The sequence below is a fragment of the Camelus dromedarius genome, chromosome 4 (assembly GCF_036321535.1).
Source record: "Camelus dromedarius isolate mCamDro1 chromosome 4, mCamDro1.pat, whole genome shotgun sequence".
NCBI classification, from domain to species: Eukaryota; Metazoa; Chordata; class Mammalia; order Artiodactyla; family Camelidae; genus Camelus; species Camelus dromedarius.
In genome coordinates this window covers 66,234,908-66,260,480 of record NC_087439.1, presented here as the reverse complement: position 1 = coordinate 66,260,480, position 25,573 = coordinate 66,234,908, and the positions used below count along the sequence as shown (strand labels likewise).

General features: G+C 37.6%; 1 protein-coding gene across 2 annotated transcripts in view; it reads right to left on the bottom strand.

Annotated features, from left to right (window-relative positions):
• Positions 1-25,573, bottom strand: part of PLEKHM3 (pleckstrin homology domain containing M3) — a 158,490-nt gene that overhangs the window by 11,812 nt on the left and 121,105 nt on the right. Inside the window, exons 7-8 of one of the 2 annotated variants that reach the window (XM_010985441.3) lie at positions 8,724-8,881; positions 1,168-2,597 (exon numbers count right to left, since the gene is read on the bottom strand). In XM_010985441.3, coding sequence (XP_010983743.3) covers positions 2,591-2,597; positions 8,724-8,881 — 165 coding nt within the window. In that variant the 3' untranslated portion in view covers positions 1,168-2,590. Of the gene's footprint in view, positions 1-1,167; positions 2,598-8,723; positions 8,882-25,573 lie in introns of those variants that run through there. The other variant, XM_010985440.3, reaches the window with a different exon arrangement.

The window sequence follows — 25,573 nt, the reverse complement described above, 5'->3', positions numbered from 1 at the left end:
TTTAAAAAAATGCTATCTTTCCCTACTTTTTCATCAAAAGGTTAGAAAATTCTTCCCATTAATTTTGGTGGGAACACCTATTCCCCACTCCTAACCATCACTAGAAGTGAGTGAGACTAGTTGAAAGTACATAGTAGTCTTTTACCCTCCTAGGATGCTTTGTGGGTCTGTCAGATTTTAGGCTAGTGCTCTGACAACAGAGTGAGGCAGAAAGGGTACTATACAGGGGTTCCACAGCCTGAATCTCCCACTAGCTATGGGTGTGGTGTTGGGTGGGGATGCTCGCTTCCATGAAGGGTGGGGTGGGGAAGGGGTGTGTGTTGTAGGATGTGGGGGTGATGGGCAAAAGATCGCTAAGGTCCCCAAGTTCTATGCTCTGATAGAATTCCGTCCAAATAGCAACTTTTGTATAGACTGTAAACATCTATGAACTGTGCTTTTATTTCTATTTTAAGTACTTTGAAAGAATCAGGAACCAAACAGATGATTATTAATGGTAGCTACAGATAGCATATGCAGGTGTTTCCTGATGCAGCACTGAATGGTTTAATATTCAGAATACTGAGGGGGTTCAATAAAGATACGATAATATACATTAGATGCTGAAGTAGAAACAAAAGAGATTTTTAAAAGACAACTTTAACAAGGTACTATCTGTACTCCATAATTAGTTGGATGAAAAAAGTCTCAAAATACCATACATATATATGGACAAAAGCAAGATACTATCGTACCTCTTGTAATTCTGAAGCATAAAACAGTTCATTTCAGAACATAATGCTCAGGCTGAAAAGTCAACATTTTTTGTATGGAAAGGTAAATACTCCTGCTCTTCCCTAGTGTGTGTTCAGGTTACTTATTTACAGTCCCATGGGGAAGGAAAAAGCACACACTAAAAAGTGACCTAAAAGACATTTTGAAAATGAAGGTTTTTGGCTAGCTTAGCAAAGCTCAAATTTTTGACAGGAAAATCTCCATTGGGCCTATAAAACACATCTGCCCCTAATATATAATAGAATGTTAGCTATCACTTGATAGAGTTAGATATCTTGGTAATGTCTACATTTAAGCAATTTCCCTGAAATTAGTTTAAAAATGACTTAAAATAAAAGAAAACAGTAAGTACAGATTAGAAAAGCTAAAATAAAGTAAACCATTTATTTATTCATGAATTATTTATTGACCATTTACTATGTGCTGTTCTAAAGGTAGAGGATGAAGCAGTGAGCAAAACAGAAAAAGTCAACTTTCTCATGGAGCTTATATTATTTGAAAAGGTTGGACTGAATCACTATTTGAATGATATATCTTAATCCCTTTGGGTAAACTGTATCAAAAATCAGTCAACTTCACTGAAAATGTCATGACAGACTATCATACAGACTAACACAAAATGCTAAGCAGTGGAGCTGAAGTAACGCTCTTACAAGCTCTTACTTCTTTGGTCAATAAGTGCTGAAACAGTGTTATATGCCTGATATATAGATGGGGTGGGGCAGGGAAGTGGCTTGTTAAAGGTCACACAGCAATTTAGTGGCAGAGTTAGGAATGACATCTAGACTTCTATATTCTTAGTCCAGTGATCTTTCTGTTGACTAGCCTGCCTTTACTTCTTAAATGGATCTTAATAATTTTAGGGCCAATTAAATTTTTTTTCCTGTAAAAGTATCCATCATTAAAAGTATATAGATTAAATATGACTATTTTCCTGGTTCTGATATGATGTGATAAAAAGGCTGGATATAAAATTATGTATTCAACATGATCTCAGTTTTATTAAAAAATATATATGTATACATATGAATGGATAATTTTTTCTTTATACTTTTATGTACCTTAAAAATTTCTGTAATGAGCATCAATTAATTTTTATTGTTAAGAACATTAAAACAAGAGTTAAATAATAATAAACATTTCCCCCTCCAAACAACAAGAAAATCAGGTTGTCTGAAATGCTTAGAGATAAGATGATTAGCACAGTATTAACCAGACACCTAACTAGAAACTTGGTAAGAAATGAGTCTGGGGGAGACCACAGCCATCTATTCAAGGGACCAAATGGCTTCAAAAAACAATGGCAGCCTCACCAGCTAGGGTTGTGCAGTATTTATCAAGAGGCTTAATGGCATAAAGGGTCAGGTCAGCTCTGAGGATTTCACAAAAGTCTTGTCTGTGTTAGCAGACATTCTGCAACATTTTGACATGTGAATATAGGAGCCACCAGGCCAAGGTGAAATGCTATTTACTAAGTTACTCTTTGACCAAAGTTTAAAAGCCAAAAACTGAGCATTGTGCTCAAGTTTTTTTTATCAAGGAGAACCTTCACCAACTCAATAAATACATTTAAGAGTGGGCAGTCCTGTAGTCTAAGGGAGCAGAATTCCATCTTGATAGGTCACCACCCTGCTTCTGACACTCACAAAATCTGTGTGCTCTCTGGGCTTTGGGTTTTCTACCCTAGAGATGTCTAAATGGTCTTCACTGGCCCTTCCATCTTTGTTAGTTTTGATTCTGGAACCCAGGCAGGAGTCTTGTCCTCCACCCACCATGGTTAGAGAACCATGGAGAAAGTTCCTCAGCATGCTCCTCTTCAACACCTGAGAGAGAACAATAATCAGATGGAAACTCTGGTTCTGCAGCAAAGGGACCTATAATGGGGAGTCTAGATTCCCTCTGGCTGCAGCAAGGATCCCACACCTCACTGCAATACTCCCTGAGTGGCAGCTTCCCAAGAAAAGCCACAGAAAGGAAATATCATTTAAGAAGTGCGTACGCGCTCGGGGAAGCTGTTCCCTCCCTGAAGCCCGGCCCAGCCAAGGCTGTTGTTCTCTATTGTTGAACAGGATGTAACAGGACTGCCAAGCACAGCCCACAAACCTGCTAATTAGGTGCACTGACAGTGTTTGTTTTGGAACCATTTACCAACAGAGGAATGTGTCAGGCTGATTAGTGAAAAAAGGGTATGTAATGTATGTGTATTCGAGTCCAGATGAGAGCATAATCCAGGTATTCAGTCTGTTTGTGCAAGGACTCAAAAACGAAGGCTGAGCAAATAGGAAGCCAAGACCAGCTTCTGGGCAGTGCTTCTCTCCCCTCCTCCTCTGGAGTTTTGTTCTACTCCCCTACTCCCCCCTAAACAATTCCTGCCCAAACAGGAAACCCTTTCAAAAAATGACAGACTGGCTACCCAGAAAAATGGAAGAGCCTTTGTAAGACTGCTGACAAGTCTAGGGGGTTTCATGATTTTCTAGGCACATAAGTGGCAACTTTGGGCAAAGCCCTCTCCACATTTACATTCTATGGACAAATCAAAGGGAACAGGGGTGACAGAAAACACAGCTCTTAATGGACTGTTCAAGTTGTGCTGAGAAATGTGCACATCAGCATCTTCTATGGGAAAAAGTCATTCTATACTTCATAATAAAGCAGTTCCATTCTCTCTTTTTAAACAAACTTTTTTAAGGTTTTGACCACAGTTAGTGATTTGAAGCTACATGAAGCTTAAAGAAGGGTGGAAGGTGCCAAGACAAAGCATAAAGTTCATGCACCAACAAGTTCAGGTCCTCAGGGGCAGGGTGGTGTGAACTGCAATGAGATGCAAAATGACAAAGACCAATGCCATTCCCAGATCCCAGAACATTCTCTGTATCTGCCAGAGACAGTATTCTAAAAATTAACACCAGGGCTACATTTCTCCGTTACACCCTCGTGATGTTTCCTCCTGCATAACAATTAATTTAATATGGAAAACAAAGTCTGAAGACTTTACCAATGTGTGATATATGGTCGTCATCAAATAAGCCTGTTAAAACTGAGGATATTCTCATACTAAAGTGCATAAATCAATGCTTTAGAGTTCAACATAGAGCTTGTTCACATGTTTAGAAATTGTGGGACATCTTTCCACCTACAATGCGAACGTCATTTCCCTTCTTGGAGCTCCAGGTCCACCCCTTTCCCGTGGCTCCTCCCACACTTTAACACAACTGCCTAATGGCTTGTCTGTCTCTTACTAGAGATTGTCAACTACTTGTGAGCAAGGAGCATGGGAAGGTTTACTGTGTCTCCAGAACCCAGCCCAGTGCACAAACATAGTATGTTCAGTGAATCATTTATTGAAAGAATGAATAGTTCTAATGCTTGTGGAATTTTTTTTTTTTTACTGAATTGTAATTATGCTATTCACATGATATTTGGATCTGAAAGGATATTAAATATAGTTCTGAGGACAAAGAGGTGCTGAATTTGACAAGATGGTCAAAGATATGTAGGTGGTAACAAATTCACTGAATATTTCATTTCTAGGATTTTTACATATTGATTTTTAAAACATGTCTTATTATGGAAAATTTCAAACATATTCAAAAGTAGAGGGGATAGCATAACTTATCATGTTGCTTCAACAACTATCTTTCATCTATATTTATCCCCTCTCTCCCACCATCGGGTTATTGTGAAGCAAATCCCAGATGTCATCACTTCATCCATAGAGATTTCAGTTGCACATAGATTTCAAAATTTATACCACTATTCAGGTTTATTTTACTCACCACATTTATTTATTTATCACATCTTTATAGACATGTTTTAAGTCTACAATTCTACTTCTGATTGAAGTTTTCCTTTAATAAATCTTTTACTAGGGTTTCTTTTTGTCCTTCTCCATCGATGTGTATAAGCCACTCCCAGTGTTTAACTGGAAACGGAACACCAAGAGAAAGCGTAATGGTTCTTGCATAATAGTATCCACCTGGAATTCCAGGAAGGCAGATCAGGGTTCCTTTGGACTCAGATATTTGTGCAAGCTTGGAAAATTGCATCTGACCAAGGGAGGAACAGAGGGCTCTAACTAGCTATTCTTTCCTGCTATGTAAAGGCCCTTATGTGCCCACAGTCATGCTAATGTGGTCCTTCTGGTTGTATGAACCCAGCACCTCTGATCATGACCACAGCTATCTTATAGGAGGAATTCTTTCTTCTGGCTGTGATTTAGAGTTGCAGGGAGAGTCTTCAAAGATACCAAATCTGGGAATTGAAAAAAAAAAGTCTCACAGGAGATTCTGATGTGCAGTCAGAGGGAGTACCTCTGCCCCTGCAAGGGACAAGTCCTGGGACTGACAGCTTAAAAAATTGTGTGCAGCCCAGTGCCCTGATCTTGCTTTCTAATATTCTCCAATATAAGGAACCACGGCTCCTTAGGGAAATGGCTGCTTCTTGGATTAGGGCAGGAGATATATAAGACGGGCCTGGAGCATCCAGCAGTGGCAGAAAGTAAGGAAATGCTCAAAACGAAAACTCCACAATCACTGGGATATGTCAAAGGGACACAGGAGCCAACTGCAAAAGTTAAGTGGCCACAACTGGAACAGTCTGAGTAACAAAATAAAACAGTATTGGCTAATGACCCAAAGTATAAAATAAATACACATGAGTCCATACAGATAGGCATAAATAATTGAAAAAAATGGGGAAGAAGAGACAAATCTCTTATGCAGTTGAGTTCCAAATAATTTTGTACATAGTCTGCTCACAAGGGGGTGAAGCTCTCCACTGCTTAAGCATGGGCCCCACATAATGACTTCCTTCTAGAAGGACAGTCTGGAAAGAGGATGGGAGTGAGGGGGGTAGGGGAGAAGAGTAACTTTACAGTGGAGAGACCTGACACAAACACTACAGTGATAAGTCATGCTGATAGCGTGTACCCATGTGATGTGATGAAAATGACACTACCTCTGCGGTCTTCCTCCCAAATCTGCAGGACCCAGTGTAATCATAAGGAAAACATCAAGTATATCCCAATAGAGGGAGTCTACAAAACAGCTGACCAGTACTCTTCAAAACTGTCAAGGTCATACATACAAAGTCTGAGAAACTGTCACAGCCAAGGAGCCTAAAGAGATGTGACAATTAAATGTAACATGGTATTTTGGAACAGAAAGAGCACACTAGGTAAAAACTAAGAAAATCAGAAAACAAACAAACAAACAAAAAAACTATGGACTTAAGCTAATAATGTATCAAATGTACCATATTAATGTAAGATGTGAACAGAGGAAACTGGGTATGGGGCATATGGGAGCTCTGTACTATCTTTGTAATTTTTCTATAAATCTAAAACTGTTCTATTAAAATTTTATACTCCTCACCTGTGATCTCTGACTTAGATGTTCAGTTGGATGAATTGTTTTATTTTAATAGATTTTATCTTTTAGGACAGTTTTAGATTTACAGGAAAATTGAGCAGATAGTATAGAGTCCCCATATTATTACACTCTCTCCAGTTTTCCCCATTATCAACATCTTGCATTCATGTGGTACATTTGTTACAATTAATTATTATTAACTGAAGTCCTCAGTTCAAATTAAGGTTCATTCTGTTTTGTACAGTTCTATGAGTTTGACAAATGTATAATGTCATGTATGCACTATTATAGAATCACACAGAATAATCTCACTGCCCTAGAAATCTCCTGCCCTTCCCCTATTCATCCCTCCCTGCCCCGTCTCCAGCCCCTGGCAACCACTGATTTTCTTACTGTCAATATAGTTTTGCCTTCTTCAGAATGTCATACAGTTATAAATCATATAGTAAGTAGCCTTTTCAGATTGGCTTCTTTCACTCAGTAGTATGCATTTAGGTTTCCTCCATGTCCTTTTGGAGCACTGTATGGATATACCACAGTTTATTTATCCATCCACCTATTAAAGGACAGCTTAGCTGTTTCTAGTTTGGGCAGTTATGCGTAAAACTGCTATAAATACCCATGTGCAGGTTTTTGTGTAAACTAAGTTATAAACTCTTGTTATTTAGAAGTATATTGTTAATCTTCAAATATTTGGGGAATTTCCAGGTATCTTTCTGTTATTGTTTATTAGTTTAATTTCATTATGATGTTAGAGCATACTTTGCATACTTTCTATTCTTTAGAATTTGTCCAGATGTATTTTATGGCCAGAATGGTGTGTAAATAAATTCCACGTGAGCTTGAGAAGAATGTATGTTCTGAATTGACATGGATGTCAGTTAGATTCATTTGGCTGATAGTGCTTTTCAGTTTAACTATATGCTCACTGATTGTCTGCCTACTGGATCTATCAGTTACTGACAGAGGGGTGTTGAAGTCTAAATATAATAGTGGATTCATCTGTTTCTCCATGCAGTTCTATCAGTGTTTGCCTCATGTATTTTGACTCTGTTCACAGACAGAGGATGGGTAAGTCTTTTTGGAGAACTGACCCCATTACTGTTATCTAATGCGCCTCCTTATCACTGTGTAAAGAGCATTGGTATCGTTTCTTTAAACAGCCAACAAAATTCACCAGTGAAGCCATCTGGCTACTTCAGAAGATTTAAAAATTAGTATTTCAATTTCTTGTTATAGGTCTATTCATATTTCTATTTCTTCTTGAGTCAGTTTTGGTAATTTGTCTTTCTATAAATGTATCCATTTTATCTAAGTTGTCTCACTTATTGGCACAAAGTTGTTTATAGTACATCTTTAAAATTCTTTTAATTACTGTACCCTTTATGTCTAGCTTTTTTTACTTAGCATGTTTTCAAGGTTCATCCACATTGCAGCATATACTTCATTCCTTTTTAGGCTGAATAATATTCCATTGTGTAGATATATCACATTTCGTTTATCCAGTCATCAGCTGATGGGCATTTATATTATTTCCACTTTTTGGTTATTATGAATACCGCTGCTAATGAACACTTGTATAAAGCACCTTTTAAAGAAGTATGTAATTTTTAGGCTGTGGGCTAAGGATTTGTACTCAGGACACTAGAGGCTGGAATGTGTGTATGTGTGTGTGTGGGGGTCTTGTTTTATGTGTGTCTTACTGTGTATGGGGCCAACCTAAGTTCATGGTTGTTTACAAACAGTCTTTGGGTTTAAGAAGAGGCCAGAAGGGCTGAGTCAACTCTTAATATTTTAGCTCTACCACACATGCCTCAACCCTCCCTGGCTACGTGCCTCACCTTCTATTCTGAACCACAGAGTAAGTGAGCCCTGCAGGGTAGGAAATGAGCCATGACATTCATGCCAATGAAGCCAGTGCATATATACACAAACAATATATATTTCTATTAGGCTTTTGGGAGAACGGAAAAGTGATATGTATCATTTTGTGACTCAAGAATAGCAACAGTAAAAACCCTGCTCTCAAGTTGGGGAAAAATCATCCATCAATCAATGGATGTGATGATACCCAAATATTACTTTGGTTAGAAAAATAATCCCACATAAACTCCTACTTTTCTCTCCTTTGGGTCCTAAAACTTTCATCACTATAATGTAGTGCATCTATGGAGAAAAGCATGTGGTGAGCCTGACAGCTGTTCACCAGTGTCCTCTAATTTTATTCCTACTGGTCCACCTAGTTTTGGTCTTCCTCTGAGACTGTGATTTCCCACTGCCCATCACTTGGCCCTGGAATGGGTGTGAGGATTCTTCCTCTCCCATCTCCATTCTAGAAACAAATTTGAACATTCTTTGTTACCTAATAAGACAGAGCTAGTTTTTATCTCACTCTGGATAAAGGTAGTGAGGTGAGTTAGAAATAAATAAAGGAAACCAAAGGGTAAAAAAATGTTCTCCAGGAATAAGGGAAATCTGATACAGAGATACAGTACCTGAAGAAAAGTTGGCCTGATCTGGCCCCATAACACTGCATGTGACATATTCAGCTATATTTTTATAAGACAAGAGATTCTGTACCTGCTTGTTGAAATATCCTCAAAAGGGTAGAGGATCTCTCCATTGTTACAGATTTCACAGATGAATCCCTTCTGGCTACAAAGACTGCAGCTGTACACATGTGAGGTGGCAAATTTAATGACCTTGCCCAAGAATGGAGCCAGCTTTCCCTCTATCACCTGCAGAAAGAGAAATGGAACAGGGAAGAAGCAAACTTGTTGAGAAAAGAAGTCTTGCAGATGCAGGAGGATTGGAATTCCTTTCCTTTACACAACAGGAAAACCTCTAATTATAATTTCTCAGCAATTCTGAAAAAGAAAAGACATAGTATTTTTGCTCCAAAAGAACTCTCTGGTTTAAACCACTGGAGGTTGGAAAATGAAGATGTTGAAACTTCTTTTGTATTCCCCTTTTTTTTGTAGTGTGTTATAGAGGATTGAGGACCAACCAATGGGTCCAACCCATTCACAGACCAACTTGACAGTTATGGTGTAGTATAAGATGTGTGTGGTTGATTTCCCAAAATAGATTGAACATATACAAGGTAAGGACTAATGAGGATTTTATGTTGTACATTCAATAATACCAGTTTTCTGATGAGTTAGTAGTTTTTTTCACCATCTCCCCTGAGAACATATAACAAATGTGGAAAAGTAAGTTTCTTTTGACGCCGTTAAGTAAAATAATATAAAGAGGTTGCAATTTGGCAGTCTGAGGGCCCTATTTAGCCTGAAGAGTTTTAAAAAAAATCTTAGTGTTTTTTAAAAAAATCATCCAATTTAATAATTGGGGGATTTCACAGAAAAATCCAGGTTTTTGGCTTCTTTTGAAAAATCATTAGATCTGGCAAAACTAGGCCTGAATTCCAACCTGATGATGATCCTGGCTGTGACTAGAGGCTGCTTGCTCCTGCTGAGACACGTGCTCACCAACTGACAGTGTCCCCACAAGGCCTGAGTGTCTTGAATCTGCCTGCCTCCCACAGTCCCCTCAGCTGCTGGCCTGCAAACATCCATGAGTTTGGAACCAATGGTCCATCAGAGCCCTCCTCACTTAACTAATACTGCACGGGCTTCAAAGACTTTCGCAGTTCATACACTAATAAGATAAAATCTGTATTTCTCTCTCATCAATGCACACGCATATACATGCTGATTTTGATATAAGAAAAAATGATTAAATTTAACTTAGAAACAGCTGGATGCTTTCAAATGAATCATAGGTAAAATGATAGTTTTACATAAAAATAACATCTGAGGGAAGTAAATCACACTTAAAGAGAAATGACAAGGCCAAAGTGAACAGTAGTAACTGATAATACAAAAATAAAAGATTACAAGGAATATAGTAATGTATTTTGCAAAAAAAAAAAAATGAAACTATACATAATACTGGAGATAAAAACTAAGTTTATAAACCACTTAATAATCGTGTGTGTGTATATATATATATATATATACACACACACATACTTTGTTTTTTTAATGGAAGTACTGGGGATTGAACCCAGGACCTCGTGCATGCTAAGCACACCCTCTACCACTGAGCTATACCACACTGAGCTATACCCACCCCCATCATGATATTTTAAAAATGAATATAACACTGTGGTTAACTCTAGGGAAGGGAACAAGTTGGAAAAGCAAATCTTTCATTTTGTATATGATTGTTTTTTGGCATTTAAAAATGTGTATTATTTTTGCATTGATGCAGACATTGAACAAAAAAATCAGGTTCACTGCTTTATAAGAGTTTTTTTTTTTTTTTCTTAAAGGGGCTAGAAATCATGCTGGCTATTTTTTGAGTCAAACAAGTACACTTTCCACCATTTTAAGATTTATTCTCTTCCCTATTACCTTTAGGAAGCTGTAAATAAGACCTCCTTTTATTTTTTTTCTCAAGGACCATTAACTCCAATAAACCCCAGGAAAGTGTGCTCCCAATACCAACGCATGATACTCACTTTCTAAGAAATAACCACTACCAAATCATATAGCCAACCGCTGGTAAACACTTTACACTGTGTCATAGGGTTATTTCTAAACTGTGGTAACAATACTTCAGCTGAGTTTGGTTTTACTTATTTTACTCTAAACAACCAAGGTTAATGACACATTTAAATAGAGGCACTAACAAACTATGGTCATTTAGTGGAAAATATCAGGATATAGAACAGTCTGGAAACCAGGTGAGTAAAGGTTGTTTGAAGGAACTGAGGATGAGAAGAGAACACTTTAAGGAAGACACAGGAGTTATCATCTAGGATCTAAAAGAGAAGATTGGGGAATTTATACATAAAGCTTTTTCTTTGTCTAGAAGATTTTCTTGAGATAAAGGGTAGACAGTATGAACATTTTGAAGTGTTTTACCAAGTTTACACTGCCAGCAATTTATATTTATTCCTCACTAAGGATTTTAATAAGCTTTTAAAAATTAATTTGGGGACTAATATCTTTATAATATTTAATCTCCCTATCTCTATTTTATTAAATCTTCATTTATTATGAATACAAATTTGGCTTTTCCCTTTGTATAAGCCACTCATGTTGGTTATTTTAAGGTTAAACTTTTGTATAATATTTTTTCTTATTAGCAATTGTTGGTGTACTAGAATATACTGACATTTCTGTACATCTTATATATGACTGAATTTTCATGAATGCCCACCATTTTTAGGTTATCTTTTTGGGTTTTCTGAAAATAGTGACCTGGTCCCTTCCTATCTAATATCATACCTCTTGTTCATGTTTCATGTCTCACTGTATCATGTAGCACTATATTAAATAATAATGGTGCTGGTGTACAGTCTTGTTATTTCAATGATAACTAAACTATATAGGTCTACAGTGAGTGGTCATTTTCTCCCTCAAGCACACATATCTTGTCATGTATCACTTTTTATTGATTCCTTTTTTCTTTTTAAATAACAGCTTTATTGAGACATAATTCACACACCATGTAATTAACCTATTTAAAGTCTACAACTGAATGGATTTTAGTTTATTCAAAGAGTATTTATATACTACTACCACAATCAATTTTAGAACATTTCATCAGTTCTCCCCCATATCCCCATACCCGTTAGTAATCACTAGTCTTTTCTCCCTGACCTGTCCCCCAAGCCCTAGGGGAGCACTTTCTTCTGTCTCTATAGATTTACCTATTCTGGATATTTCATGTAAATGGACTCATACAATATGTGGTCTTTTACGACTGGCTTCTTTCACTTAGCATAATGTTTTCAAGGTTCATGTTGATTCTCTTTTAAATGTCTCTAATGTAAGTCTTTCCCCCATCCTACCCTAGGCTATCCCCTCTTTCTAGATTAATGAAATAATCTTCTGGTTGTATTTCTAGATGACAGTCCTTCCATTGAGCCATCCAGCACATATACTGGTCAATTTTAGACATTACTTCCATCGTGTGTCATCTCTTCCCTCAAACCTTTGGTTGAGTTCTTAGTTTATCATTAATAAAAACTCTCCATTTGTTCATTTCCAAAAATTGCGTTGAGTTACTATTCTCAGTTATCGACAAAAGTGTGAACAAGACCAAACTGGAGCTTACATCTTGCCTGGTGTACAAGTGTCTCTGTAAGCTGATTCCAACCTATTTATCCAAATTCATTTTCCATTTCTTAATGTGTATGTTCTGTTGTGGGGCAACTCTTCCCTGTGTAGGATATGCTTACTCTTGCTCCTGTGCCTTCACCTATGTTATTTCCTCCATCTGGAGTTTCACTTCCTTTTTTAACACTTAGTTCTCCTGGACTTCAAGGTCCAGATCTATTCTGGCTTGCCCTGGAGAGCCCTCTTTGGCTATTTCACCTGTCATGGATCTCTTGTGCTTCATATAATTTATTTTTACATCACATAATTTAATATAGAAATTGATGCTTGTCTTATGTATTTTTTGCTACTGTTTAATATGTGATTGTTTTGCTTATCCAACTGTAGAATGAACATATAAAAATGGAGATATACCTATAAAATGGCAATTTTATTTATAAAAATAAAATGATGATTCTGCCTATAAAAATGGCAATTCTCTATGGTGCAACCTAAGAGAAAGGCAAAGACTGAGCCTCACGCTATCCCCTCTCTGTCAGGCACTAAGTTTTTGTCGACTGACCAAGGATGCTTTCCAGTCTTCTTCCTGGGCCGTAGCAGTCACATCTTAGTGCTATCTTTGTGTCACAACATGTTCAATCATTCTGCTATGTGATTTAGGGAGGAGCAGAAGGAATACATGGTCTTGGTGGCCACCCAGCTCTTCAGAGATCTGTTTTGCTTCTTTACACTTGAGTAACTGCTCTTCCTATTTGTCAGCCTAGGTTCATGGCCATGTTCCAAAAAGCTGAAGCTGCTGCAAGTTTTTCCTCCAGAAAAAATGAGTTAATAATACTCCATAAGTTTATTTTAGAATGTATAAACATTTCTTTAACTTTATAAGCAGAAAAACTTTATACTTATATATTTCCAGGGGCATCATTAAGGTATATTTAGGAGGTTTAAATCTTGTCTTTGACTATAACTACTAGCAGCACTGGGAAACTCTTCTGGCTTCTGGTCTACAGGTTCATCACTAAGAGAAGCAGGCTCCAGGTGTGACTTCTTCCTAGGGTTCTTTTGAAAGATCAGATAAACCTTTACTTGGGATAATTGCTTAAAAAGAAATCATATGTCCTGCCTCCTACCATCTCCTCCTGCCCTTAAGAGTCTTGCAATTTTCACTCTCATTTCCTAGACATCTTGGTGGGAGCTTAAAGTTAGGACAATAGTCCACAAACAGCAGGAAGGTGGTAGCCTCAAAGAAGACCAAAGCCAGAGGAGTCTTTCTTTTTTTTACCCTTTTCTTGGTCACAGGTTAATATAACTTCATAACAGTCCATCACAAGTCACAAGGCCATTCATCTTTAGCATTAGAAGGCTGGTGGTTTCAATTAACCAGGTGGTCATTTGGATGTGTCATAAGTGATGGTGAAACAGATCTCTGAGATAAGGTTTAGTTATCCCCAGGTTTAGTTATTTTCCCCAAAGTACTGGTCTACGTGAACAAAATCACGACAAAGTAATTAATGGAAAATACACGTAGCTCTTTGTCCATCTCTTTAACCTCCCTTACCTCTCCATGTACCAAACTGCCCTATCTCTTTGAGAAAAGGCAGATGTCCAAAATAGGGTGGAAGAGTTTGTTTCTGTTTTCCATGTTGACTGCCACATCACCCAAATTTGGGTGACAGTTGTGTTTCCTCAGGGGCACCTGATCCACAGTGGGCGATCAACCATGTTAAACTTAATTTCTTGAACTAAGGAAGGTCCTAATCTAATTCAACTTGGGAGGGTTGCATATATGACTATTTCAGAGGTATCATATGACCAGGTGTTCAAAGAATACACACTTCCATTTGTAACTTAAAATTATGTGTCTTTTTATTGCATTGCAGCATAAAGACAAAAGGCAATATTAAGCTGATATCTTCATCAAGATTTTTCTACTTTTCACTCTGTCATGTCAGCTTCTTCTCGAACTCAAGGACTAGTCAAATATCACTTTCTATGATGCAGCTAGCTACAAATATACCAAATATGCTTACCACGAAAGCTGCCTGGTTGAACTTCCAGCTCAGGGATACGCACATTTTCCCCCCTTTTCTATTCTGGTCAAGATGGTCAGCATTGGAATTTGAGGCCTATGGCTTTCTTGCAGACTAAGACAACAGACTTTATTTGATTTACTTTCTTGCAGACCAATCAAAAATTACAATTAAGTTAAAAAATAACCTAGTGCTGCCTTCTCCAAACCACAGTTTCAGAAACAGCTGCTTATTACTCATGTGTGGCACCAGGAAATTGCAGTGTCATGTTCAAGGTCTGTGGCCAATAGAGATCTGTGGGATTGGGAAAAGGGCACAAATGATTCTTTTATGTCCATTACCTTCACTCCCTTGGCACTGCCACAAAATCCGAAATCTACAGGGGGAGAGGGACCGAGCACTGGTAACTTGGACAAGAAACAAAAAAGAAAGAACAAGCTCTTTCTCATTGAATTTATGCATCAACTAATTCCTTCCCCCTGATTTGTCAAGTTACCTTCCATTTCAATACAAACATTCCTCAGCCGTCGTGCAACATCTAGGTTCTGGACCACTGTTGGGAATACTTTGATGAAGAGGGCTGCTGCACTTGACAAACGGCCCCACCGCTGAAGGTCTAAACGAAAGACCCCATTCATGGTAAACAAAGCCACCTGCCACTCACTAGTAACAAGCTAGCTTGGTGAAATGGAAGAATCAAAACTGTCATGCATTGTAAAATGACTTCAAATATAATTTAGTTTGCATTTGCTTGGCCAGAGGACTAGGAAAGCTGCACTCACTATTTTCTCACTGAGTGCCATTTCTCAGCGTTAACAGGTGGGGACAGGGACATCTTGTGATCGAGGCCAGGTGAGAGAGGAAAAACAGCCTGTGGAGTCTGCTCAAGTTTGACAACCTAATACACAGAGGGAATATCCTAATTTAAAAAAATTATTTATTTATTTGTTTTTTGTAGGGGGAGGTAATTAGGTCTATTTATTTATTTATTTTTATAGGAGGTACCGGTGATTGAACCCAGGACCTCATGTGCCCTACCACTTGAGCTATACCCTCCCCACTCAGCGAGAATATTCTAAATTCTCATTCAATTCTAAATTTCACTCTTCTTTTCTTTTCCAACTGACATACAACATTATATTAGTTTCAGGTGTACAGTATAATTATTCAATATTTGTATATATTGCAAAATGATCACTAAATTAGTTAACTGATTGTTACTAGTTAACTAAATGATTCCCGTCTTAATAATAAATCCTTAAAAATAGAAAATAAAAAGCATAGGGGATTTTCCTATTTCAAAAAGTTTGTTAAAACCTCATTTTCCCATAATTAACCTTTGAGCTCCTATTTACAGCTTAATGTTGGGATGTTTGTATATAAACAGAAAACTGTGCCTCCTCTAATTAGCTGCTCCACACCTCTCTTTATCCATTATGGGACTGTTCTAACAGGACCAAGATTTTGGCTAATCAAGTACTTCACTGAGGGTGGATTGTAATGTCACCAATTAGCTTTTATCTGATCCTCTCCAAAAGGTGACAAGTTCTACTTAGTTTTGAAAACTATGTGATAATTTAATCTGGGTTGATCTGGGTTGATGTAATTGGGTAGATTTGTGAGTGGTCATCACCATTCCTACCAAATTATATTTTGGTTCCTGCTGGAAACTATCTTAGGGAATAAAAGATAAAGGAGTTCCAGTTTTAATTTCCATTTTCTTCAGTGGTTGAATGGTAAAGCTGAACCCAAGAATACTAAGTTCTTATTCACAAAAATATATGGGATGGGGCTTACTTCTGTTTTATGCACTACGGAAAGTGTCTCAAGGGGTGTGGCCCCGTGAAGCCACAACCTCATGTAACTTCAGTAGAAGCATCTGCACAGAATAAGTACACTTATGTGGTCCATGTATTCTGAGCCCCCAAACGGGCCACACGGTCTCATGTAAGTACACATTATTATTTATGGGGAAATAGATTAAAATATTTTAAATTGAGACAGTTCCAGAAAATTCTCAGGGTATGGTCAGCAGAATCTTACTTCTCTACTGAGTTACTTAGTTATGCATCTAAAATAAATCTGATTTAGGTCTCTACTATTCATTTTGGCCCAAGTTATATCATTATTATTCACTGAATAGTAAACAAGGAAAGGCCCTCAGTGGTTTCTTTTCTTTTCCCCCCTTAATGGAGGTGCTGGGGACAGAACCCAGGACCTTGTGTGCATGCCAGGCACATGCTCTACCATTGAGCATACCTCCCACCCCACCCCCAAGTGGTTTCTTTAACTCAGCTTCCTTTCTTAATATATGAGAAACCTAAGGCCCAGAGAGGTGATATGAGCTGCCCAAGATCGCCCAGCTGGGTAGTGTCAGGCCTTGACCCCCACCTCTTAAGCACCCTTCACTACTCTTGAAGGGGCCTGTCTGAGGGCATCTAGGGTCAGAGTGCAGCCTCGGGGTTTGGTTCAGCCTGAGAATCCTGAGGTTGCTGGATGCCTACTGAGCCTCCATATAGAAATGAAGGATTTCTAAACTGACTCAGCCCCTGCATGGAAACAAGATGCACAGTCTGACTGGTCCAGGTTTACTCCCACAGTTTTGATCAGTTTTGGATTTGTCTTTGGCATACAGAAAGATTTACTGCCCAACATATTTACTCCTTGTATTGAAGTTCTCTTAAGCGGTCACATCTTGTCTGAATTTCTGAACATGGAGTGTGATTTTGAATAGTGCCTTATTATTGATCGAATGACTGGGAAATTCATCAATTAAAGTAACACAAAATTCTGGGATGAAAATGGACTTAACATCAACTTAAGCCCTAGGCTATTTACCAAAACTAGAAAAATAACTATTAAAGGAAGCAGCCACTACAGCTGGAAAAAACCAAAGCAAAACAAAGCAACTCACTGAATGCATGCACGGGGGAGAGATGGAAGAAATACAGCTTTTCAGAGAGGACCTGAGTAGAGGCCAATGTAGGACATCTTAACAGAAAAACAACAGAAGACTCCATGTTTAAAGGCATAGAGAAATAGAGGAGAAATAAAAGCAACATTTACCTGGTCACGTAGCGCATTAGGAGTTAGGAGAGACATAAAAGGCAGAAAGCAAAGAAGGGAAGAAGTAGCAGGAAAAGGATGGAGGAAAAAAAAAGTTACAAAAACAGGGAAAGGCCGTTCAGATGCTCACAAAGAGAAAAAAGGATCAAAGCTGACTGAGATCTGAAATGGGAGCTAGACATCTTCATTTCTATTCCCAGTTACGTCCCCAGTAAGCTGTTTGACCTTTTTTATAAGTCACTTAACTTCTCCATGCCTCAGTTTCCTCATCTACAAAATAAAGTGATTGTGCTAAGTCATTCAAAACTAGATGATCAATAAGGAGCTCTCTCAGCTTGAAGATTCTATGATTTTGTGATTAACAGACATGGAAAACATCAAAAGAAGCTTGTTGAATACCCCCAGGAATGTAGAAAGGAAATACCTGGGGAGACAGATAAAAGGTGAGTTTAACCAGACTAATTAGAAGATACCCAAGAAAATTTTCAAAAGAAGTGAAATAATGTCACCAGCTTTTTATTCCTCTGCTTGCTGAGTGCCATTCAAAGAGTTAATGCTTTTTAGGAATCATCCCCTCCCAGGTGTGCAACCAGATATCTGTTTTCCTGAAGAAGTCTGCAAATCCCTTCCTTTCATCAATGCGTTTAATTAGTTAATGTTTAGATAGCACTTAGGGATGAAAAGTACAATATAAGTGCTCAACATTATCATTACTTAACAGCTTTTATGAGACCAGCAATGCCTAAGATTAAATGAGAGACCAAAATGAGTTCCTGACTAGAAGGCTGTGATCTAATAAACTGCTGGGTCACTGATGTTAGGAAAAACAAACCCTGCGTATAAAATGAAGTAGGTGCTCTTTATTAGCTTGCATGCCATTGTCTTAAGATTGTTGGTCGCTTTTATTCTTTGCCTCAAGGTGTCAACAAGTAGCAAACCACCAGCCAGTGCTGATTATGATTTCATACCTCCTGATTTTCAAGAATATTATCTGCTGTGTTTGTGGTGTCTATACGCTGGATATCTGTATACTCAGGATACAGATTCAAATACACGTGGCAATTTATTTACAATAAAAATGAGAAAAGATAAATTATTTGATAAATGATGTTGTGGCAACTGGTTAGCCATCAGGGGAAAAAATACAGCTGAATCTCTAACTCGTTTCCTAAAAAATGTAATTCCAGATAAATGGAAGATTTAAATATGAAAAGTAAACCATAAAAGTATTTTTCAAACTGTAAAAGTTTTACATAAAAATGTTAGGAAAACATTTATGTGGGGTAAATATTTTATAATCTAATTCTAAAAACCATGAAAAATGATAAATCTGAATATATATAATTAAAAATCAGTACAACACAAAATGCCATTTACAAAGTCACATACCTAACAAAAAACTGGGAAAAATATCCCCTATTTATCTAAAAAGAATGCCATTTCCTTAATATAATTTAAGTACAGGTTAATGAAATAAACAGGCAATTCACAAAAACTACATGTGGCCAATAAAATATAAAAAAGGTAATCAACCTTACAATGAAAAAAATACAAATTAAAATAACGGTGTGAACAATAAACAGCTAATGTATATGGAAAAAAAAATGGTGTGAAGTTATTTATTTGGGGTTTTTTGGGGGGGGTAATTAGGTATTCATTTATTTGTAACAGAGGTACTGAGGATTGAACTCACCACTTCCTGCATGTCAAGCACATGCTCTACCACTGAGCTAAACCCTCCCCCCTGAAGTTATTAATTTATTTATCAATTTATTCATCAGCTAGGATTAAAAATACTGTTAACATAGAAAGTTAATGTGGGTGTAGGATTCTCAAGATACTGAATGGAGGTAAAAAGTGGCTTCACCTTTTCAGAAGGCAAGTGGCAATACATACCAGCAAAGCATGCATATCCTCTGACCTGGTAGTTGCATGTTAATGAACTTACCCTACAGACCCATTCACACAAGTGCACAGGAAAATGTATGTGGGTGTTCACTGCAGTATTTGTTCTAACAGAGAAAAACTTCACAGGTTAAAATTAAGGTAACTATACTATACAGCTGATAAAATAATGAGGTAAACCTTTATGTGTAGTGAAGATGCACATGTCCCCAGATGTCCACAGTCCACTGTTAAGTAGAAAAAGCAAGATGCAGAAAGGTTGTGTAGTTTGATTTCATTTGCAATAAAATAAAATAAAATAAAATAAAACAAAATAAAATATTCACATTTGTGTGTAGAAATGTCTGGAAGAAGACAGACTGGCTACAGTTAACAAAAACTACTCTGCAGAGTGGGATGTGAGGGAGAGAAGGGCAGACTTTAAAAATAACTATCTATGTTACTAACTATCAGAGAAATTAAGATAACAATCCCATCTACAACTGCACCAAAAAGAATAAAATACTAGGAAAAATTTAACCAAGGAGGTGAAAAACCTGTACACTGAAAGTTATAAGACATTAATGAAAGAAATGGAAGATACAAATAAATGGAGAGATATTTCATACTCAAGGATTAGAAGAATCAATAAAATGTTCATTCTATCCAAAACAATCTCTATCAAAACTCTAATGACATCTTTCACAGAAACAGAACAAACAATCCAAATATTTGTATGAAACCAGAAAAGACCCTGAATAGCCAGAGCAATCTTGAGAAGGAAGAACAAAGCTGCAACCATCACACGCTCTGATTTCAAACTGTATTACAGAATAAAGAAATCAAAACAGTATGGTATTGGCATAAAAATAGACACAGATCAATGGAACAGAAATAAACCCATGCATAAGACAGTTGATTAATTTATGACAAAGGAGCCAGGAATATACAATAGGGAAAGGGAAACCTCTTCAATAAACAGTGCTGGGAAAACTGGACAGCCACCTGCAAAAGAATGAAACTGGACCCCTATCTTACACCATATACAAAATTAACTCAAAATGTATTAAAGACTTAAATGGAAGACCTGAAACCATAAGACTCCCGGAAGAAAACATAGGCAGTAAGCTCCTTGACATTGCTCTTGGAAATAAATTTTTAAATCTGACACCAAAAGTAAAGCCAACAAAAGTAAAAATAAACAAGTATAACTATGTCAAACTAAAAAGCTTCTGCACAGCAAATAAAATCATCAACAAAATGAAAAGGCAACCCCCTAAATGTGAGAAAATAATTGAAAATTATATATCTGATGAGGGTTTAATATCAAAATATATAAAGAACATATACAATTCAACAGCAAAATAACACTCTGATTTTAAAATAGGCAGAGGATCTGAAGAGACATTTTTCCAAAGAAGACATACAGATGGCTAACAGTTACATGAAATATACTCAACATCTCTAATCATCAGGGAAATGCAAATCAAAACCACAATGAGATACCAATTCACACCTGTTAGAATGGCTATTATCAAAAAGACAAGAAATAACAAGTGTTGGTGAGGATGTGGAGAAAAGGGAAACCCTGTGCACTGTTGGTGGGAATGTAAATTAGTGAAGCTATTATAAGAAATGGTATGGAGGATCCTCAAAAAATTAAAAATAGAACTATCATATGATACAGCAATTCCACTTCTGAGTATTTACCTAAAGGAAACAAATACTTGAAAAGATATATGCACTCTGTATGTTCACTGTAGCATTATTTACAATAGCCAAGATGTGGAAGCAGCCTAAGTGTCCACTGATGGATGAATTGATAAAGATGTGGAGGGTGTGTGAATATACATATATATAGTGTGTAGATATTCATATATATATATATACACACACACACACACACATATATATATATAAGCACACACATACAATAGTATACTATTCAGCCATAAAAAAGAATGAAACCTTGCCACTTGCAACAATGTGGATGGACCTTGACAGCATTATGCTATGTGAAATAAATCAGACAGAGAAAAACAAATACTGTATGATCTCACTCATATTTGGAATCTAAAACAAAACAAACCAGCTTACAGATACACAGAACAGATTGGTGGTTGCCAGAGGCAATAGGTGGGGGTAGGCAAAGCAGGTGAAGGGAGTTAAAGGTACGAACTTCCATTTATAAAGTAAATAAGTCACATGGATGTAATTTACAGCATCATGGCTCGTTAATGATACTGTATTTCATATCTGAAAGTTGCTAAGAGAGTGGATCTTAAAAGTTCTTATGATAAGAAAAAAAATTTTGTAACTATGCCTGGTGGCGGATGTTAACTAGACTTACTTTGGTGATCATTCTGCAGTAGATACAAATAGTGAATCACTGTGTTGCATACCTGAAACTAATATAATGCTATCTGTCAATTATACCTCAATTTAAAAAATCTGCCACAGAGATTCAGACAAAGGAGTAAGAGTGGAGAGGGAAGGAAATTTTTAAGGAAAAAATTGAGTGGTAACTTTGGAAGAACATGTTGGTGACTGTGTGAATGATGTTTGTAATAAAGAGTTAAACGCTTTTGAAGTTTGACTGCAAACTGCTTTTAAGCCTTACACCTGCCTCTTCTTGTGCCCCACACCTGGGCAAGCTGATAAAGAAGATTCAAACCACCCAATCTCCTGCCTTCCTGTGGGAATCCTCACCCAGGCCCACCCCCTAACCACAATAAAAGCCCCAAGCCAGGCTGCTTTCACTGCCCGCTCCAGCCATTTTCAACCAGCTTGAGACTGATCTGCTCATCCCAGAGACCTCAGTTATGTAAGTAGTAAACCACTTCATTCCTTCAAAAATATACATGTATATAATTCTGTAGTTTTTAATGTTTAAATGAATGCAGATTGCCACTTTTATGATAAATGCTTAAATTATTTTTAAAAAGTGCTACAAAGCACGGTTTTAGAAATACATATGTGTAATTTGCTTATGTATGTGCATTATAAAAACGTAGAGAACCTTCATTTTTTTGGTTTTATATGACCTGTGTGTTCACTTATTCCCATAACATGTTTATTTTCACAAAAGTTCTTGAAAATTGCCTATCAGTGAACTTGTCATGGCCACATCAGACTCAATGTTTGCATTCAAGGAGACGTGTTCATCTAATCAGAATGTTCCCTGACTTATGGCTTTTTTAGGTTTGGAAAGTAACATTGCCCCATTCAATTAGAATGATTTATAAGACATGCAGAGTGTCAATAGCTATATCTAATACCAGGCAATTCAAGACTGGTTTTTGTTTACATAATTATCTCTGAATTCTAGACATTTAATCTTATCTCTTTAAATACCTAACTGGGAGTTAGGTAAGTAAGCAATCGGTTAGGATACATACTGCATTTTCCACAAATCTCATTTAAACAGTTCAAATGCCCTTTTCTAAGCTTTGCTGGGCCAGGGCTTTTTCTCTTCCTGCCCTATCAGAAATGACCTTACCCTCCATCCCCTGAGGCACATTATTTGATCTTGATCACCTGGTTGGTCCTGAAATTCCAATCGTTTTAGGTTGTGTTTTTGTACTCAACAGGAGGAGAAACAGAATTGGTATCAGATTTTAAAAATCCATTCCCCCATCTATTCAGAGGTCACAGTAATTCCACATCGCCCAGAGCACTATGCTGGGAAAGTACCCCTTAGTTTGGTGTCAATCCAAAAATAAAAAAAAAAAAATTAAATCAATGCACTGATTGACTTGTCTTAGACTTGGCCTTAAGAGAGAAATGAAAATGGTGGTTTTACAACAGGAGGACATTCAAAGATAAGATTAGGTTCAAAGAGAAAAGCATGCTGAAAACTATGTCCACCTGTGACACATTTAGAGGTTCAGTAAAATCTAAATGGAAAAGTGTCCTAAGGTAGGAAGCCCCGCAAACAGTCAACTTTTCAGAGGGCCAAGGGCAGACAGTCTGTGATCTGGTCCAGCACACAGCATCCTCCTCCACACCACCCCCATGGCTTGCCTTTCTTGGTTCCAGCGTCTTTGCACTGGACTGGAAGAAGAGAGAGACTCTCCGCTAGATTCATTCACTACAGCTGGTAGGCAGCTCGAGCAAAGGGTAACAATCAACTCAATTTTGTATGAGTTGTAGAGGTTCGCTTTCCTTGAACTTCCTGTCCTCTGGGAACATGGTTCATTGAAAAAAGATTTTATTTAGTGCCTCAAAACTACCCCCCACCTTTTTTTTAAGTGAAGAGAGCTCAGCTGATTGAAATGCCAAGCAGCAGTAGAATAGCAGATGTGAACTGGGAGAAGAGGTTTCATTGGTTATTTCTTGTATTATATTTCTTTATTTTTTTTCCAAAGAGAGTGTATTTATTAAAGAACAGATAACTCATTATGGAAAAAATACAAATGGTCAATAAAAGTTCACCCTCATCAGTACTCAAATAAAAGCAAAATATTGAGCTACAACTTTTGCCCTGAAAATAGCAAGGATTGTATTTCTTTAAATTGAGGTATAACATACATGAGGTATGGTGCACGCAGCTTAATGAACTTGAGCTTAATGAACTTTTTTTTTCCCAGTAAACTTTTAAACATGTGCTACCTGTTCTCTTGGCTTCCAGCCTCAGCTGCTCCAACTCATTCTCTATTTCATCACCAGAAGGATCTTATTAAAATACAGATTTGACCAAACAATAAAAATGATGACATCAGCTTTTGCACCACTCCCACAGCAGTGATTAACTGTCGAATATATGTCAGTCACTATCCTAAGCTTTTTCATTCATGATCTCCTTTAAGATAATACAAGTCAAGCACTTAGGACACTGGCAGGCACACAGGAAGCCTTAAATAGATGATGATGATAATGATGATGATGATGATTATTATTATTCACAAGAGCCCTAAAATGTCAGTATTTTTATTGTCACCAACTTATAGGTGATAAAACTGAGGTTTAGAAGGCTTGAGTCATTTGCCCAAGTTCACCCAGCTTGGATGTGTAGAGTAGGGATCTGGACTCCCAGAGCCCAAGTGCTACCACTAGGCTAAAGCCATTCTAGAGCTGGCATTTCTTTAGTGAAAACTCCCTGAAGTCTCTTCAGCCCCTATAGGACGAGGTCTCAACTCCTTAGCAGGCCCTCCGAGGGCTTCCCACAAGCTGGGTACAGCCTGTCTCCCCACACTTGCTTCCGGTTTTTATCTGCCAAGCATCCATCTCCTGCTCTCAGACGCCCACCTACTCATCATTCCCTGAAACAGTTTTGATCTTGATAACTACTCTTTATTGCTGTCATCATGTATGAGTTCTGGATGCTTCTGTGTCTATTTCCAATTCTCACTGCAACTGTCCAAAATATTACCATACTCATTTTATATGTAAGTAAACTGAGACACAGGAAGATGATGGGGTTTGTTTCATGGTCAGAGAGTGCATCAAAGCGGGAGTCTGAATTCGGGCTGTCATATTTCAGTGTATGATCCTTCCTACTGTGCTGAGATTCCTCTCAAGTCACATGCTCTCATACCTAGCTCAAGTGCCACCCAGTTTCTAAGGCACTTGTGACTTTGGCCACCAATTTGCCCCCTCTTGCTCTGCTGCTTTCCACACGTATAAACAGACGACTAGTTTAGGAAGAATGGCTCTTGCTCCCTTTCAATTCTAGGACTTTCCAAGTGCTCTCAACCTCTGCATTTAAAAAAAACCCGAAACTGAGTATTTCCGGAATATTTCCAGTGCAGGTTCTGGAACCAAACATGTAAATGGCAACTCTGTCCACACAATATGGCAAGTCTTTGACCAGATGGGGTCACGGTCTAATGGCATGAACACTGAAGGCAAACGGAGAAGCTGCTGCCAGCTGAATGCTGTATGTACGGCAGCAGATCCTCTAGGCGCTGTGATTCATGCACTCCTGGGACACGCAGAATTCCTGAGGGATGAGCTAGCCAGCTTTTCAAACATGAGGACAATGGAGGATGAATTCTGTGCGCAGCTAGAAAGGCCGTAGTGGGCAATTTTTGAATGGATCTTGAGAAGCATTTTATCATTGGAATAGCTAACATTCTTGTTGATTATGCAGAATAAAAAATACCAGAGCATTTGAACATTTGGTACATGTTCAGCTCCTTCTGTACCTCCAAAGTGAGTATTAACGTGCTGTCTGTACGAGTCTCCCAACTTGACGGGAAGTGGCTTCTCGGCAACTGTCTCCTGACAAATTGTGGCGGCAGCATTTGGTTGTGATCACTAAATCATACTTGTGTTTGAGAGTGTAAAATAAGTCACTTGATTCTTAGCTTATTATTCTTCCATA